The 15,104-nt window shown below is 40.7% G+C and overlaps 1 protein-coding gene across 1 annotated transcript in view; it reads right to left on the bottom strand.

Moving 5' to 3' along the window:
- Nucleotides 1-263: 263 nt before the first annotated feature.
- LOC127643214 (rho GTPase-activating protein 20-like) overlaps nt 264-15,104 on the bottom strand; it is a 61,338-nt gene continuing 46,497 nt past the window's right edge. The window contains exon 15 of the mRNA XM_052125849.1: nt 264-5,517. Within this exon, the coding sequence (XP_051981809.1) occupies nt 3,608-5,517 (1,910 nt within the window). The 3' untranslated portion in view covers nt 264-3,607. The remainder of the gene's footprint in view (nt 5,518-15,104) is intronic.

Raw genomic sequence — 15,104 nt, 5'->3', positions numbered from 1 at the left:
GAGTTTTGTCTTCACTCCTGGCTAATGGTAGGTGATGGCAGGACAGGACAGGAGTTAGCCAGTTAAACCGTGCCAAGCTATTAGCACAGAGTCCTTTGTTTTCAGGGACAGAAAGCTTTCATTTAACCTTTTCAGGTGTTCTAAAAGACTCTTACAAAAGACCTTGTATAGTGTGCACAGTCCTCACAGCTACTTGTCAAAATGAAAACTGCAGTCAAATATGAAGTAACTTTCAATTGTAATATGCACAAACATTGCATGTTGATAAATCTTCACACACTGTATAGAGGATTCTTTCATAGGAATGCATTTGAGATCAAATGTTTCACATGCAAGCAAACTTTTCAAAAGTCATATGTGATCATATTACTAATTATATGTGCCAACTGATTATTATTAGATTTATATTTCTCACTGGCCTAATTGGTATTGGTAGTATTGTCTGGCTCTATTGCCAAGTAACCAGTAAAAAAGTATTTTTCATGCATCATACTAACTGTGCAGTAAATTTCCATGTTCCATAACTTTTGGATAAAATAGTAAACTCTGGAAATTATATTAGTTAGCTCCATCCCCCACCCACCCCCCATATCACAGTTAAGTGAAAATAAGGAAACTATTTTTAATAAGTTCACTTCCCTTCACTTTTGGTTCGAATAGATGTCATTTTTGCCATGACCATGGGTGATTGGCACTAACTTAAATGAAAAACTGGCAATTTATTAAGAAATCTATATTTTTTCTATTCATTTTCCCTTTTCTCTAGACAAAATGTTTCCATTCAGATCTTGTTGGGTTCCAACCTCCTAGGCATGGTGGAAAAATTGTCTTGCAATTGTGTAAATAATCAAGTTGTACTGTAGTTAATAAAGCTGAAGTACCTGAGCTTTACAAGAGCATATTTGTTTAAATCTGGTATAGACTTTTATAGCAATATTTCCTTTAATTACAAAACAAGCAGATTAATTTGTTAAAAGTTACAGAATTCATATGTACTGCATAACAGAAATAGCCAGTCAGTTCCATTATATAATATCAGAACAATAATAATAAAAAAAAATAAAAAAAATGAAAAAACTATTCCAACATCAAAACATCCAAGTACATCTGGCAGCATTTGTTGAAGGAAGTCTATGGCCTGACAACTGGCCATGAAGCTTATTATTTCTCACCTTATTACTGCACATATATAAACATGGCGCTGAGCCATTTTAAACAAAAATATAAAGTGATTATTTAAAACATTATTCAATTATCCACTAATATCTTTCTGTTGGGCCTTCACTATGCATACTCAGATCTAAACACACACATACACACTCTGCCCTGCTCTCTATTGTTCCCCTATAATTCAGAATTCACAGCATTTATGCAAAGCATGCTGTTACCCTGGGAGATCCACTTTCCCACTGTCTCTTCAGAAAGACCTTCTCCTGCCTCATGCTCGGTTACTATATTGTAACACATTACCATGTCTGCTGTTAAAACTTTGCCCTAAACGTACTTGGCATGCCCTACATCAATAGAAGAATGTAATGGTAACCCTGTTCAATTGCACTTTCTGGCATGTGCATGTTAATGTACATGCTTAGAAATTCAGATGCTCCTATCAGGCATGAACTCTTCTTTTATGTCCCTATTAAATCCTCTCAATCACTCGCTATCTTTATTTGTCATCAATTACTTATTCTTTCCACTCTCTGCCTCCAGACACTTTTTTTCTTCCTTTACCAGTGTAGAATATGCCCAACACATACAATCCCCAGCCACAGCAGCATGCACTTTCTCGCAGCCCTTCTCTGTGTGCTCTCTCTTCAAGAAGCCTTTTAAAAGGCACTCCCTGCAGTCAAATCTTGCAGTCAAATCACGTTAACATGGATTTTACCAGTGATCCGCATGCAAGATCAAGCATGAGTTCAAGACTGCCCAGCAAAAACTTATTTTAAAGGAATATTCCAGGTTCAATGTAAGTTAAGCATGATTGTCACCATTTGTGGCATTATATTGATTACCACAAAAAATTATTTTGACTTGGCTCTACTTTTCTTTAAAAACAAAACAAAAATCGAGGTGACATTGTGTCACTTCCAATGGAAATGAATGGGGGCCAATTTGAATGTAAAAATACTCACTTTTTCAAAAGTATGACCACAAGACATAAACAATGCATGTTAATATGATTTTTGTGTAAAAAAAACCTTTTCTGTGTAAAGTAAAGCCATTTTTCTAATTTGTTGCCATGACAATGTAATGTCAACAAACCCTAAAATGACTGTAAAAATTACAATTTAAAAACTTTACAGCTCAAATAATACATGAGTTTTAACAGAAGAATTAAAGTATGTGTTTTTATGTAATGATAAGCTTCACATTTTTAAACTATAAACCCTCTAGAATTTGCCACAAATTTTGAGTTTACCTTATTGAACATGCAATATTCCTTTAATTAGTATTGTTTTTCTTGTTTGCCAGTACAACTATCCTTAAAGACATTTTTCACCCAAAAAGTTAAAATGTTCTCATCATTTACTCTCATTCCATCCAAAACTTGTAAGTCTATCTTTCTTCTGTAGAACTAAATAAAAAATAAAAAAATAAATACTTTGAAGCATTTACAGCACGAGGAGTTTTTGTCCATGCAATGTAGGTCTTCTGGGTCCAAAAGTTTAATGCTCAAATAAGGACATTAAAGCAGCATAAAAGTAATACTTACAACTGGTAATTCAAGTCTTCTGATGAGAAGAGTAACCAATTAAAATTTAACTGCTTGTTCACTATAAATATTAACATTCCAATTGGAACACAGTGCAGGCTTCAAGCGGTTGCCAGGTACACAATTCCAGTTTCATTATACATCAATTAAACATTGCATTTAAAAGAACAAAACAAAAAATCAACCTGTGTCTCCAACTCATGGCTTTTCAAAATAGCCCAACTTGGCATGAAAACCACAAACCATGCACCAGGGAGACTGCGGAAGTAAGGATTGATAGTAAATAAGGCCTTTCATTTTGGTCTGTGTCTCAACCAAAGTGGTCATATTGCTTCAGAAGACATGGATTAAACCACTTGAGTTGTATTGATTGCTTTCATACTGCCTTTATGTCCTTTTTGGAGCATGAAAGTTTTGGACCCCATTGGCCTTCATTGTATAGACAGAAACACCTTCAAAAACGTATTCAAAATCTGTCTGTGTGTGCTCCACAGAAGAAAGAAAGTAATACGAGTGTGGGATTACATGAGGGTGAGAAGTGTTATTTTTCTTACTCCATTGGCAAATTGCTTTTCTAAGCATAAATCTAACATATTTTGTGAGTTTTATGCTTAAAACAATTCACCAATGTGGCAAGTAAAAAAATGACCTCAAGTTTTATAATCTTGCATAATTTTGTTTAAAGTAAATTTGTAGTGTGATGTAATTTGGAGTTAGATATTTTTACTGTAAATTTTTATTTATTTTATTTTTGCAGTGTGGTTTTTACTTTATAACCATGCTTTTTTCTTATGAAAACAAACACTTTTACACTGAGGCAAAGGATTAAAAACTTTTCTATGAATATGTTTCATACCCCATATCACTTAATATTACATACCCAGAAGAAATCATTTATGGTAATTGCTTGTTCTCTGCTGGCCCTCTGCTGCATACATTGACAGGAAGATTAATGCAGATCGTTTCACGGAAGGTTTCTGAGAATTTGCCAACGGCCTTTGGAGAGCTCTGCTTAGAATGACCATGAAAGAGCTTAAAACCGCGGTTAACACTATAACCACTGCTTACACTAAATGCAGGGCCAGCAGTATCAGGACCACTACCAGGTCTGTGCAGGTCATCAAAATTGCTTGCGCTGTGACTAACACCCTTGTCAAGATGAATACATTTGACACACTGGACAAAACTCTCCTCTGGGTAACAGCTTACTCCATTGATGTTACTTCTATCTAAGGTAACAACACTAACATCTCCACCACCAGACAAACCTGGATCAGCCACACCCACATCCTTAGGGGAAGTACAGTGTTTCTGTACCTGGACTGATGTTTGCTGTGGTGATGTAGAATGTAACACTTGCGGAACCTTATGAATGTAAAACAGTTTTTCTTGGACATGCTCCTGAACCGGGTCTCCCTGTTTTCCCCCCTTTTGAACAAAAGAGCCTGGCTCCATCTCTTGCTCTCTTTCCACAGGGATGCTCTTTGTAATGTCATCAGTTTGATTTGTGACCTTGGAATGTTTTAGCATCACTCTTCCTGAAGAGGGAAAGAATGTGATTTTCATACGGCTCATTTTCTGCCCAACTGAAATGTGCATGTTTGAGCGTGTATTTGTCCGTTCCAGCTGAAGTTGACCGACAGAGTTTTTCAATTTGGTACTAATTTGCTTTTGCATGGCTGTGGGTGTCTTTATGAGTATTTGTGTCACCTCAGATGCCTGTATCTCATTACCAATCTGCTTTGCCTGTGGGACTGTCCATACGCTGCTGGGATTTTGTGAGATTGCCAGTGAGTTTAGGTCAGAATCGGGCTCTTTCTTATATGCATCAGATGACATTAAAGGATTAAATCCCATGCTGCAAACATTCTCAGTGAGACACTCTGACACACATTGTCTTTGTATACCTTTAACCTCATGGATATTACTGAATGATTCACAGCTCGTGTTATCCTCTCTCTCGGGTCTCTCTTCATTTTTCTCAATTCTCTCTCCACCACAGTCATTAAAAGATCCTTTAAATCCCCTCTCTATCTCATTTTCTGTCTCCTGATCACTTTCATTCCATATCTCCACCTTTTGTTCCTCTTCGTAAGTGAAAGTATTTGTCCATCGCTTTCTGGCCATTTCTGGGGTGAGAGGCCGCAGTCTAGCAGCTGCTCCGAACAAAAAATGTCGGGACTGTGTATCTCGAGGGCTGGGGATTGGATCGGCAGAGTTTAGGGACAGTGTGCTATCCAATGAGCTGAGTGAGGAAGTCGTAGTTGATGACAGACTTGACATGCTGGCCAATCTCTGTGCAGGGTGCCTAAATCGGCTGGGGATTTGCGGTGACTTCCAGAAAGTGTAACGTCGTCGTCTTGTACCTATCCCAGAATTATGTGTCTGTTGTTCTGGACTTAACCTCATGGAGCCCTGGGACTGCTCATTTCGGCTTTTTGTTAGCACAGCATCATAGCTAGATTGGCGGATAACAGGAGGATGAGTTGTTTCCTGTGTGTTGGGTGTGAAAAAATACATGGATGGCTCAGAGAGGCATCGATCATGTGATTGGCTAAGTTCCCCAACCCCCAACATGCTCACAGAAGCACTGGGATGTGATGAAATGGAATACAGTGTTCCACAGCTGTAGGTACCCTCTGATGATGGCTTACTGGTATGAAAGGTGCGTGGTCTCTTCTCTTTAAGAGAAAGTGCAGCGAGAGGGAAGAAAAGTGGATGAACTTCAGGAGAGAGAGGGGGAGAAGTGATGAAGTCTTGATCTGTGTCATCAGAAGAGGAGTGTTGATGAAGATATGAAGCATCTATAGAAGACAGAGTTATAACTTAAATGGATAGTTCACCCAAAAATTCAAATTCTCTAATTTCCTCACCCACATACAATCCCAGATGTGTATTACTTTCTTCTGCAGAACACAAATGAAGAAATCTTAATACTTAACGTATTTCTATTTTCACACTTTTGTTTTTGGCAATTTGCATCCTTCGTGCATATCGCCACCTACTGGGCATGGCTGAGAATTTATAGTAAAAAAAAGAAACTACTTCAATATTGATCTGTTTCTCACCCACACATTTCAAATTAATTCAGAAGACATGAATTGAAACACTGGAGTCTTTTGGATTACGTTTATGCTGCCTTTGTTGTTTTTAGAGCTTCAAAGTTCTGGCCACCAAACACTTGCATTGAATAGATCTACAGAGCTGAGATAATCTTCTAAAAATCTTCATTTGTGTTCAGCAGAAGGAAGAAAGTCATATATCTGGGACGGCATGAGGGTGAGTAAATGAGAATTTTACATTTTTAAAAATGTCCCTAACACAGATGACTTTCTTTTTTCTGTGGAACACAATCCGCAATCACTTTCACTGGATATTTTTCATCAAATGAAAGTGAATAACATTCTGTCTAACAGCTCCTTTTGTGTTCTATGGAAGAAATAAAGCCATACAGGTTTGGAACAACATAAGGATCAGGAAATGATAGACACTTTACTGACCACTGCCTGCATTTCAATCTCTGAAATGGACATTTCACCCAAAAATTTACAGTACTTACCCTAATGCTGCCCCAAACTCATATGACTCTTTAACTCTTATGACTTTTCCTTTAAAGCCTGCCAACCAGTCAGAAAGCAAAGTACACTCCACCGATTACCGCCTGCATTTCTCCCCCAGCTGAATATGGTTCCTCTTAAGGTTTTTCTCCCAACAAACTAAACACTTATGGAGTTTTTCTATACCACCATTGCCTTTGGCTTGCTAACTGGGGCCTTAAAAACTAAAAGGTTAAGGCATGATTTTCTATAAACTGTTCACTGATGGCTTTTGTGGGTCGCATATTTCATGTAGCATATGTGGGACGAAAACTGCATGGCCGTCTAAGTTTTGACAAATTTTTACATGAAGTGCTTTTGAACAGCCACTCCAGGTATTCCTCAGTTAAGATTTCTTTAACATTGTTTAATTTTTCTAATTAGAGAATTTGTATTAGTACCCCTAGAAAGCATACTGTTTGTTGGTCCTATACGACCAGTATATGGTGTTCAATATATTTAAGTCTAGTATTACTCTTGTAATCCATTGATTGTTTTCATTTTATACCTTTAGCATTAGTGTCTATAGGAAAAATACATTTTAGACTCCAAACCATTTCTTTTGCAAATAGAAAAGATTAGAATAGAAGAACAGGACACTCTGCAAGAGATGCTATTGCCCCCAAATTGCCCTTCACTGAACATCAAGTTAGTCTGAAATTACATGAAGAGACAGAATCAATTGAGGAAGCCTAAATAGATAGAAGAACTATTAACTTGTAAATTCTCCAAGAAGCTTGGAACATCCTATCTGCAAACGACCAAGAAGAACTGTGTCCAGTTGTACCTAGGAGAATTGTGGCTGTATTAAAGGCAAAGGTGGTCACACCAAATATTGATTTAGTTCTTTTGTTGACTGGACATACTTTGTATGTCCAGTTAAAAATATTTATGGCATTACTTTTGAAGACATCCTCAATATACAACATTTTTCACAAATGCCAAAACTTTTGCACAATACTTCATATATATATATATATATATATATATATATATATATATATATATATATATATATATGTACACACACTGGCAGCCAAAAGTTTGGAATAATGTACATATTTTTCTGTTTCGAAAGGAAATTGGTATTTTAATTCAAGTGGCATTCAGCTGATCACAAAGTATAGTCAGGACATTACTGATGTAAAAAACAGCACCATCAATATTTTAAAAAGTAATTTTCAATACTTTAGTATCGAATCTAGACATGCTCCATTTCCAGCAGGCATCACTCACCTTATCCTTGAGTAATCATGCTAAATTGCTAATTTGGTACTAGAAAATCTCTTGCCATTATATCAAATACAGGTGAAAGCTATTTGGTTTGTTAAATTAAGCTCAACATTGTCTTTGTGGTTGTTTTTGAGTTGCTACATTGTGCAGTAGACTGGCATGTCTTAAGGCCTATATTAGGTAAAAAATGGCAAAAAAGAAACGGCTTCATTGCATTCTACCCGCTCAACACCAGTTTCATGTACAACAGTAAAGAGAAGACTCAGGAGTGTAGGCCTTGTGGGAAGAACTGCAAAGAAATAGACATTGGACAATAGATAATTGGAAAAGAGTATTGTGGATCTTAAACCCATTGAGCTTTTGTGTGATCAGCTAGACTGTAAGGCTCGTGCAAAGTGCCCAACAAGACAGCTACATCATTGGCAAATGGTACAGGAAGCGTGGGGTGAAATGTCTGGAGTATCTGGACAAACTGACAGCTAGAATGCCAAGGATCTGCAAAGCTGTCATTGCTGCACATGGAGGATTTTTTGATGAGAACTTTTTGTAGTTGTTTAAAAGGTTCTGAATTGTAATAGTAATTTTTCACTTTATTAATGTCCTGAGCATGCATTGTGATCAGTTGAATGCCACTTTGTTGAATAAAAGTAACAATTTCTTTCCATAAGAGCAAAATCTGTACATTATTCCAAACCTTTGGATGCCAGTGTATATAAAAAGAGTCCATTGTATTAATATTTTTGTGTGGGTAATTTAATATTTTCCAAACATGGAATATGTCCATATTCGTCATATTGCCTTTTTTACACTGTGACAATTATAAAATTATCATTACAAATAATTTTCCTTGGAAAGAAAAAAGTACTTGAGTTTCATAAGAAATTAAATCTAGATTTAACCTGGGTCTTTTTCAACCCACATCCAGCATGCATTAAACAGGGATAAGGTTGCATATACGTTCTAGGATTAACAGTGACCGCATTAATCTGCTTTCTAGACAGAGCGGTTTGATAGAACCCACTTCTGTGTGAATGGGCATGTCAGCCTGTTTGGAGTGTGCCAGAATGCACTGAAATAAGAGAATGAGGGTGTCACTGGTCCTACTCATCGAGCAAGAGAGGCTTGAGCCTCTGCGCGAGTATTACAGATGTCTGAGAAGGAAGTAACGCACCAGGTCTGGAGGAACGGGCTTTCAAGTCTCTCTTCCTTCACAACCTCCACGAGAGAGCTATATGACGTCACAATGCACTGCAGAATGGGCAACCTTACCATGCAGGAAATCAGAGGGTAAGCACAATTGGCATGGAAGACATACGTGCGCCCTGCTTGAAGGCACGAAGGCAATGGCGGTGTCCTGGGGATCCAAGCCTCTGAAAACACCAACCTTGTACTTGAAGGCACAAGATGCCTTGCGTTAAGGTGAACATTAGAATAGGACCCCAGTGCTGCCGACCACCTCGCCAGCAGGGTGGGCAACAGAACCACGGTTTTGGTGACAGACAGACTCCGAGGATCATGCTGAGCAAAAACGACAAAAAACTCACCAACCAAAAGGAAAGGTACGGAACTATGAGGACAAAACAGCCACTCATAATAGGAGTGGTGGTGTAGTGGGCTAAACCACATAACTGTTAATCAGAAGGTCGCTGGTTTGATCCCCACAGCCACCACCATTGAGTCCTTGAGCAAGGCACTTAACTCCAGGTTGCTCAGAGGGGATTGTCCCTATAATAAGTGCACTGTAAGTCGCTTTGTATAAAAGTGTCTGCCAAATGCATAAATGTAAATGTAAATGTAAATAACACCACACCCGCTTATCTCACCTTCTTGGGCAATCTGGGCTGTAAGCGCAATGTCCGACACACATACACATACACATCAGTAGTGGTAGGGGGTGAATCAGCTCCCATGCACTACTCAACACTTGTTCTGAAATAAGTCTGATGGGTTCAAACACCTTCACAGAGGTGGCTAGAGCAACCCTCTCCCTCTGCAAACCATTACTGATCGAGATCTGCAACATTAGCATTACAAGCTACGTGCAAGTTAGGTCATCCATCACAAAATGGGCATTGATCGACATTACATTTCAAGAGATGATGCTGGTACACCCAATTTACATATGTCCCATTAATACAGAACAACTGTCATTTGGCCAGGACCTATTGGACTGACTGGCTCTGCCCATTAACTGCTACTGTGGACACATGTGGGCACAGGTTGACATCCCAAGGCCACTTGGTCCAGAAAACAGATGTTGATAGTAAAAACTCAGTTCATGACCAAAAGTCTTTCCTTTGTTCACTAAAGAACACAAACTTAACCCTGTACAGCTGCCACATAGTGGGAGGCGTGCACATTAACGGTATAGCGACACTAGAAATGTTTGTAGTGCTCTGGTCAGAAAAGACTGCTATGGGAAGGACCTATATGACAACTTGTGTCATCACAGTCCTTGTCCATTCTTCAAATAGCAAAGTCACTGCATCCTTTTTGCAGGGTCACCACAAAGTCTCATCAAAGCGATTGGGGTATGCACCCTCACCGTACAGATTGGGGAAAGGCAGGTCATGCATTTCATGAGTGTAGTCCCTAAACTCCAACCCCCATTCTTCGTGGGGGGCGGCCCTTCTGGTCAGACTAAGTGCTCTGTTGGACACAGTCAACCAGTTTCTGCGGTCCCAAGCCCGGGCCAAAAGACATTCTCTGACCATTGAGGTAGAACACATGATATCCAGCCAGACCATTTCCCAGGCATGCCAGGTTGCTAGCGAGGTAGATATGACTATCCCCACGCAAACAGTAGGTATTCCCATCTGCCTGGTGATCTCTAAAGGACAGAAGTTGCCTGGCCCACAGGCATTCCTCCAACCCTTGCCCCACTTCTGGGAACTTAATCTGACCATCTGCGACATTCCCTACTCGAGTTGAGCCACCGCTCAACCTGCTTGTTGTGATGGCGCAGCGACCACTAGGGATGTTGGTCAATTACTCATTTCATAATTTTTAACTGAAACTGCCAGTGATAGGAGAATTACCTACATCATTAGCAGGGCTGACAACCTGGATGGTGTCCTGTCCACTTTTCTGACCAAAATGATTAAGGTGGCCTGCCATGAAGCACTACAAGGCAAACCAATCTGCAGTGCTACCTTGGGCACCAGAGGTGACATGGTTGTATACTCTCGTCTGACTCAATCTGGAGAATCAACCCCTGGTGATGACAGAACTTGCTCCTTACCAGAGGAACCCTATATTGGCTTTGAGACTGAGGTCAATCCAAAAGCCGCATTGCAACGTGGATGATGGCACTAAAAGTCTACGAAATTGAGGTCAAGTATGCCCAGAACCATAAAATGGCCTTTGGACAGGGTCTGGATAAATGCCAACATTGTGACTACAAAGGGCAACAGAGCTTAGAATCCTTACTTGTCACCACTACACTTCTCCCTTCAAATAATTGTTAACATAATAAGAATCCCTGCGCAGACCTCCCAAGGGTCTGCGTGGATGGCTGTACATTTCGCCGTGAAAGCCAGACTCAGGAGCTGGTATTGCTTGGTTCAACCGCAATGTTGAAAAACCAAACAACTACCGACTGGGGCAACAAGACAAGCCAGTACTCGGAGATAGCAGCTGTGCTCATCATGCTCCAGCAAGCCACCAAGTTGACTGTTGAGCAACTGACGATCTGTGCTAACTCAAAATATGCTCGTCATAGTTTTATTTATCACTTTCCCACATGGAAAGAGAATGGCATGAGGAATGCGAGAAACAAGGAAGTCAAGCACTTGGAGCTCTTCCTGGCTTGCGACTGACTTATGACCAACCTCGAATTGACAATGTACTGGAAATAGTTAAAAGGTAATTCCCCAACTTCCGGTCTTGACAAAGACTGTAATGACGATGCCGACCGCCTAGCCAAGCAAGAGGAGTGGCTTCCAATTACCCAAAATATGTGGTAAATGCAATCACCCTGTTGGCAGGCAAAAGAAAGGCAAGAAGACCCGCAGACCTGCCCACTGACAGAGACCTGGCGATGCAGATCTTATTCACCATGCAGGAGCAAGACACGGCCATCCAAACCATCCGGCAGTGGGTACCAAACCCTGAAACACAATGGGCCTCTCAAACCCCACCATGTGATTTGGAGGTGCTACATGCTCTCCTTCATGACCAGCCTAGTCTTAAACTGGAGACAACTGATCAAAGCCTACTATGACAGGAAAGCGTCTCACTGCGAGTACCAAGTAGGCAACAAGGTACTCTATTTCAGGTTCACCAAACCAGCAGGAATCTCTAAAAAGTTCCTACCAAGTTGGTCAGGCACCGTCGAGATGGTGGAAAAGTTCTCACCAGTAGCCTACCGCATCAGGGTCTCAAAACAAGCCAAACACTGGCATACAAATGGGTCCATTCGAATCAGATTAAGCTCTTCAAGCTATTTTCACTTCAAAGGGGAGAAGTTGCACCACAGTAGCACCATAAGGATAGCTGCATGCCTCAACATTATGCATTATGCAAGCATGCATTAACTCCTAGCACCACTCCACTTTCATATAATAATCAGCTCTGGTTTGTTTCAGGATGAAATTCTCATGGATCATCTGCATTCTCCTCAGTGGCCAGACGATTTCTTGGCGGCCTGATGCCTTTGCATCAGCAATCGGGTTACTATTCTTCATTGGCCTCTCATCTGCCAACTCTGTCAGCATATGTGTGCTTCAAAGGCACATGGGTGAACTCGATGAGGAAATGCCAGAAATCCAACAGACACCTCTTCCAACAAGAACAATTACAGGGTACTATAGTCACTGTATAGCTGTACTCTGCTCTTTTAAATAACACTTTGCATGCTTTAGGGACTTTGTCTGAGGTTGTCAGAGAAGACATAACTTCTGTACTGTTAGAGATCTAATGCAGGACCTCATCAGGGAAATTAGCTCCTCAGTCAACAGTCTTAGTGGTGGAAGAACAAATACTTAGATCTGCTACTACCTCCATTGTGACACACCTGGCATGTAGTCTTGGCAGTGCAATTCCAATCTATGTCCTCAGAAACACTAAATAATATATATATATATATATATATATATATATAACAACTAAAGTCTGAATTGAATGTTGGTTTTTGGAGAGGTAACACACATTCACCTCAAAACACCACCAACACTTGCCTACCACAATGAGGACCCCTCGCTCTACCTCATCCCTGACCTAAGCATGTGTACCAAGACAAAGGACATTCATTGGGTTTGTCCAAGCAACCCCTTTGGTAGAGAGGTGACTAACTACCTCTGTGGCCTAAGAGCCAAATCCCCTGAACAAAAGTGTCAAGGTAGCATGTCTGTCAAAGATAAAGGAACGGAGACAAATGTAGAACAAGTAGGCAATCGCTGGCTCTTTAACACACCAGCTACCAAAGTTCAAGTGTCATACAACTGCCATGATACAGCCACTAAATTAACGATACCATACCAGATGGTGTTCTTAACAGTTCTCCAAGGAGCCACCATACACATTTATGATATTGTCCTCCATCTCAGCATCAACAAACATTACGTGAAATTGAGACCTCATTTAGACCATTGATGACACTCCTCAACAGCAGCTTCAGGCTGAAGGGACAAAATGAGTGAAGTTCAGTCTCAAACCGACTGGCTTGACCACTATATTTCCTATTCACATAAGCAGATCGACATCTAACCAAGAACACCCTATCAGTCTGGTCACCATCGGGCTCTCCTTAGTGGTCATCTTAGTGGTGTTTTACACACCAATCTGAGCCATCCCACAGGTTAACCCCAATCATTTTAACCCCAAGCCTTTTAACCTCTAACTTTCCTTTATTCTAAGCCCTTTCCTCTAACATTTTGGACCTAGTATCCATTGTCAGGATCTACTATAATTTTGTGTTATGACCAAAGAAGAGCAAATGATTGTACTACAGTTAATGCTGTGCCTACCATAACTTGGAATATTTTTCTTTGTGTGATGAATGTAGTTTTAGACTTAGCTAGAAGTTCTATGCCCAGATGTGCCTCAGTCTTTGCCCAGATGATAAAGCCCCTATGAAGTGTATGGACTGTGCAACTGTTTTCTTTATTATCAGGTAGACCCACAGGTTACTATGAACCTACAGGAACTTTTCGGCCCTTCAGTAGCTCTTAAGATGCTGGACAAAAACCAACTCTTCAGATCAAAGGGGGGAATATGTTGGGCCTCCTGTGCTCAGATAGGAGACAAAGGCAGGCCTACACAGAGTCATCAAGCTTGACTGAGGCCTGTCGGAACACTCAAAGTCAAACGGCACCAAGATCAAACAAAGGGAGTCCAAACAAACTACAGATCCCACCAAGCCTTGTTCACTTTATACCTAGGTATGAAATTCTGAAGGATCAAACTCTCAACACCTATTGGATGAAATGCACAACAGAACGTGTCCCTAAACCATGATGTCATTGAGAGTATAAAACCCTTAGAATCCTCCTAAGCCTAGCTTCCAGCAACAGTATTCGCTGCGTCTAGTTGTAGCCCTGCTGCTTCCAGGTGTAGCCTCGCTGCCCAAGGAAGTAACATACATTCCTGAACTTTGGCCATACAATCTCCATCTCGCTGATGAGCCGAGATTCTCCGTGTTCCACTGAGCACGCTAACAGGAAACTGCCGAGCAATCCACATCTCACCATTTTGCCTGCAGAAGTGATGAAAGAAGATTTCTCTTCCTTCTTCAACAGAATCGACTTTGCTGATATCTCCACCAACCCACCAAGAATCAGCCACCATACCTCCCACCGACAGAGCGAGGAAACAGCCTCCCGTCATCATCCAGGCTTCGAGGAACCGAGTCGGTGTCAAACGATGGATGAACACACTTTCTACCCACGTCCTCATGCAACTCAAGTAATAGGTTTACGTCTGGGCAGAGATAGATTATAGTGTATTATTCTTGTGCATCAAGGTTATTGCTAGTACAGTTTATGGACTACCGAGTCCGCTCATTGCTGCTAATAATGCTCAAGGTATTACTGTAACTTAATGTAACCATGAATGAGATTTGCTGTGTTGTCGTCCAACCACCTGCAGTGGACAGATTTTGAGCAGTTCAGCAAGTCTCTGAGTGATAAAACTAATGGTTGCCATCTCTCCCACTATCTCTAAACCGGCTTCAGTGCCGTCAGCCTGTTCTCTCTCTCTCGTACTAACTGCACACACACACACACACACACACACACACACACAACCCCTCACTAACATACCCACACACACATTTGGCAAACAGATAACCTGGCGATAGAGTCCAGTTTTGTCCCCAAGTTATCGTACCAGCAGAGACACCTTTTAAACTGGCAAACGGCATTAACCAGTCTCTCCATCAATATCGGTGGCCACATTCTCTGGCCGGAAACCTCATGTGGCACACTCTCCACAAGAGCCATGCCCACAATTTTGTGCACTCCTCTCCTCTCTCTCTCACACACACACACACACACACACACACACACACACACACACACACACACACACACACACACACACACACACACACACACACACACACA

The sequence above is a fragment of the Xyrauchen texanus genome, chromosome 4, assembly GCF_025860055.1.
Source record: "Xyrauchen texanus isolate HMW12.3.18 chromosome 4, RBS_HiC_50CHRs, whole genome shotgun sequence".
Taxonomy (NCBI): Eukaryota; Metazoa; Chordata; class Actinopteri; order Cypriniformes; family Catostomidae; genus Xyrauchen; species Xyrauchen texanus.
Note: the sequence above shows the minus strand (reverse complement) of the source record. Positions and strands in the feature narration are given on the sequence as shown.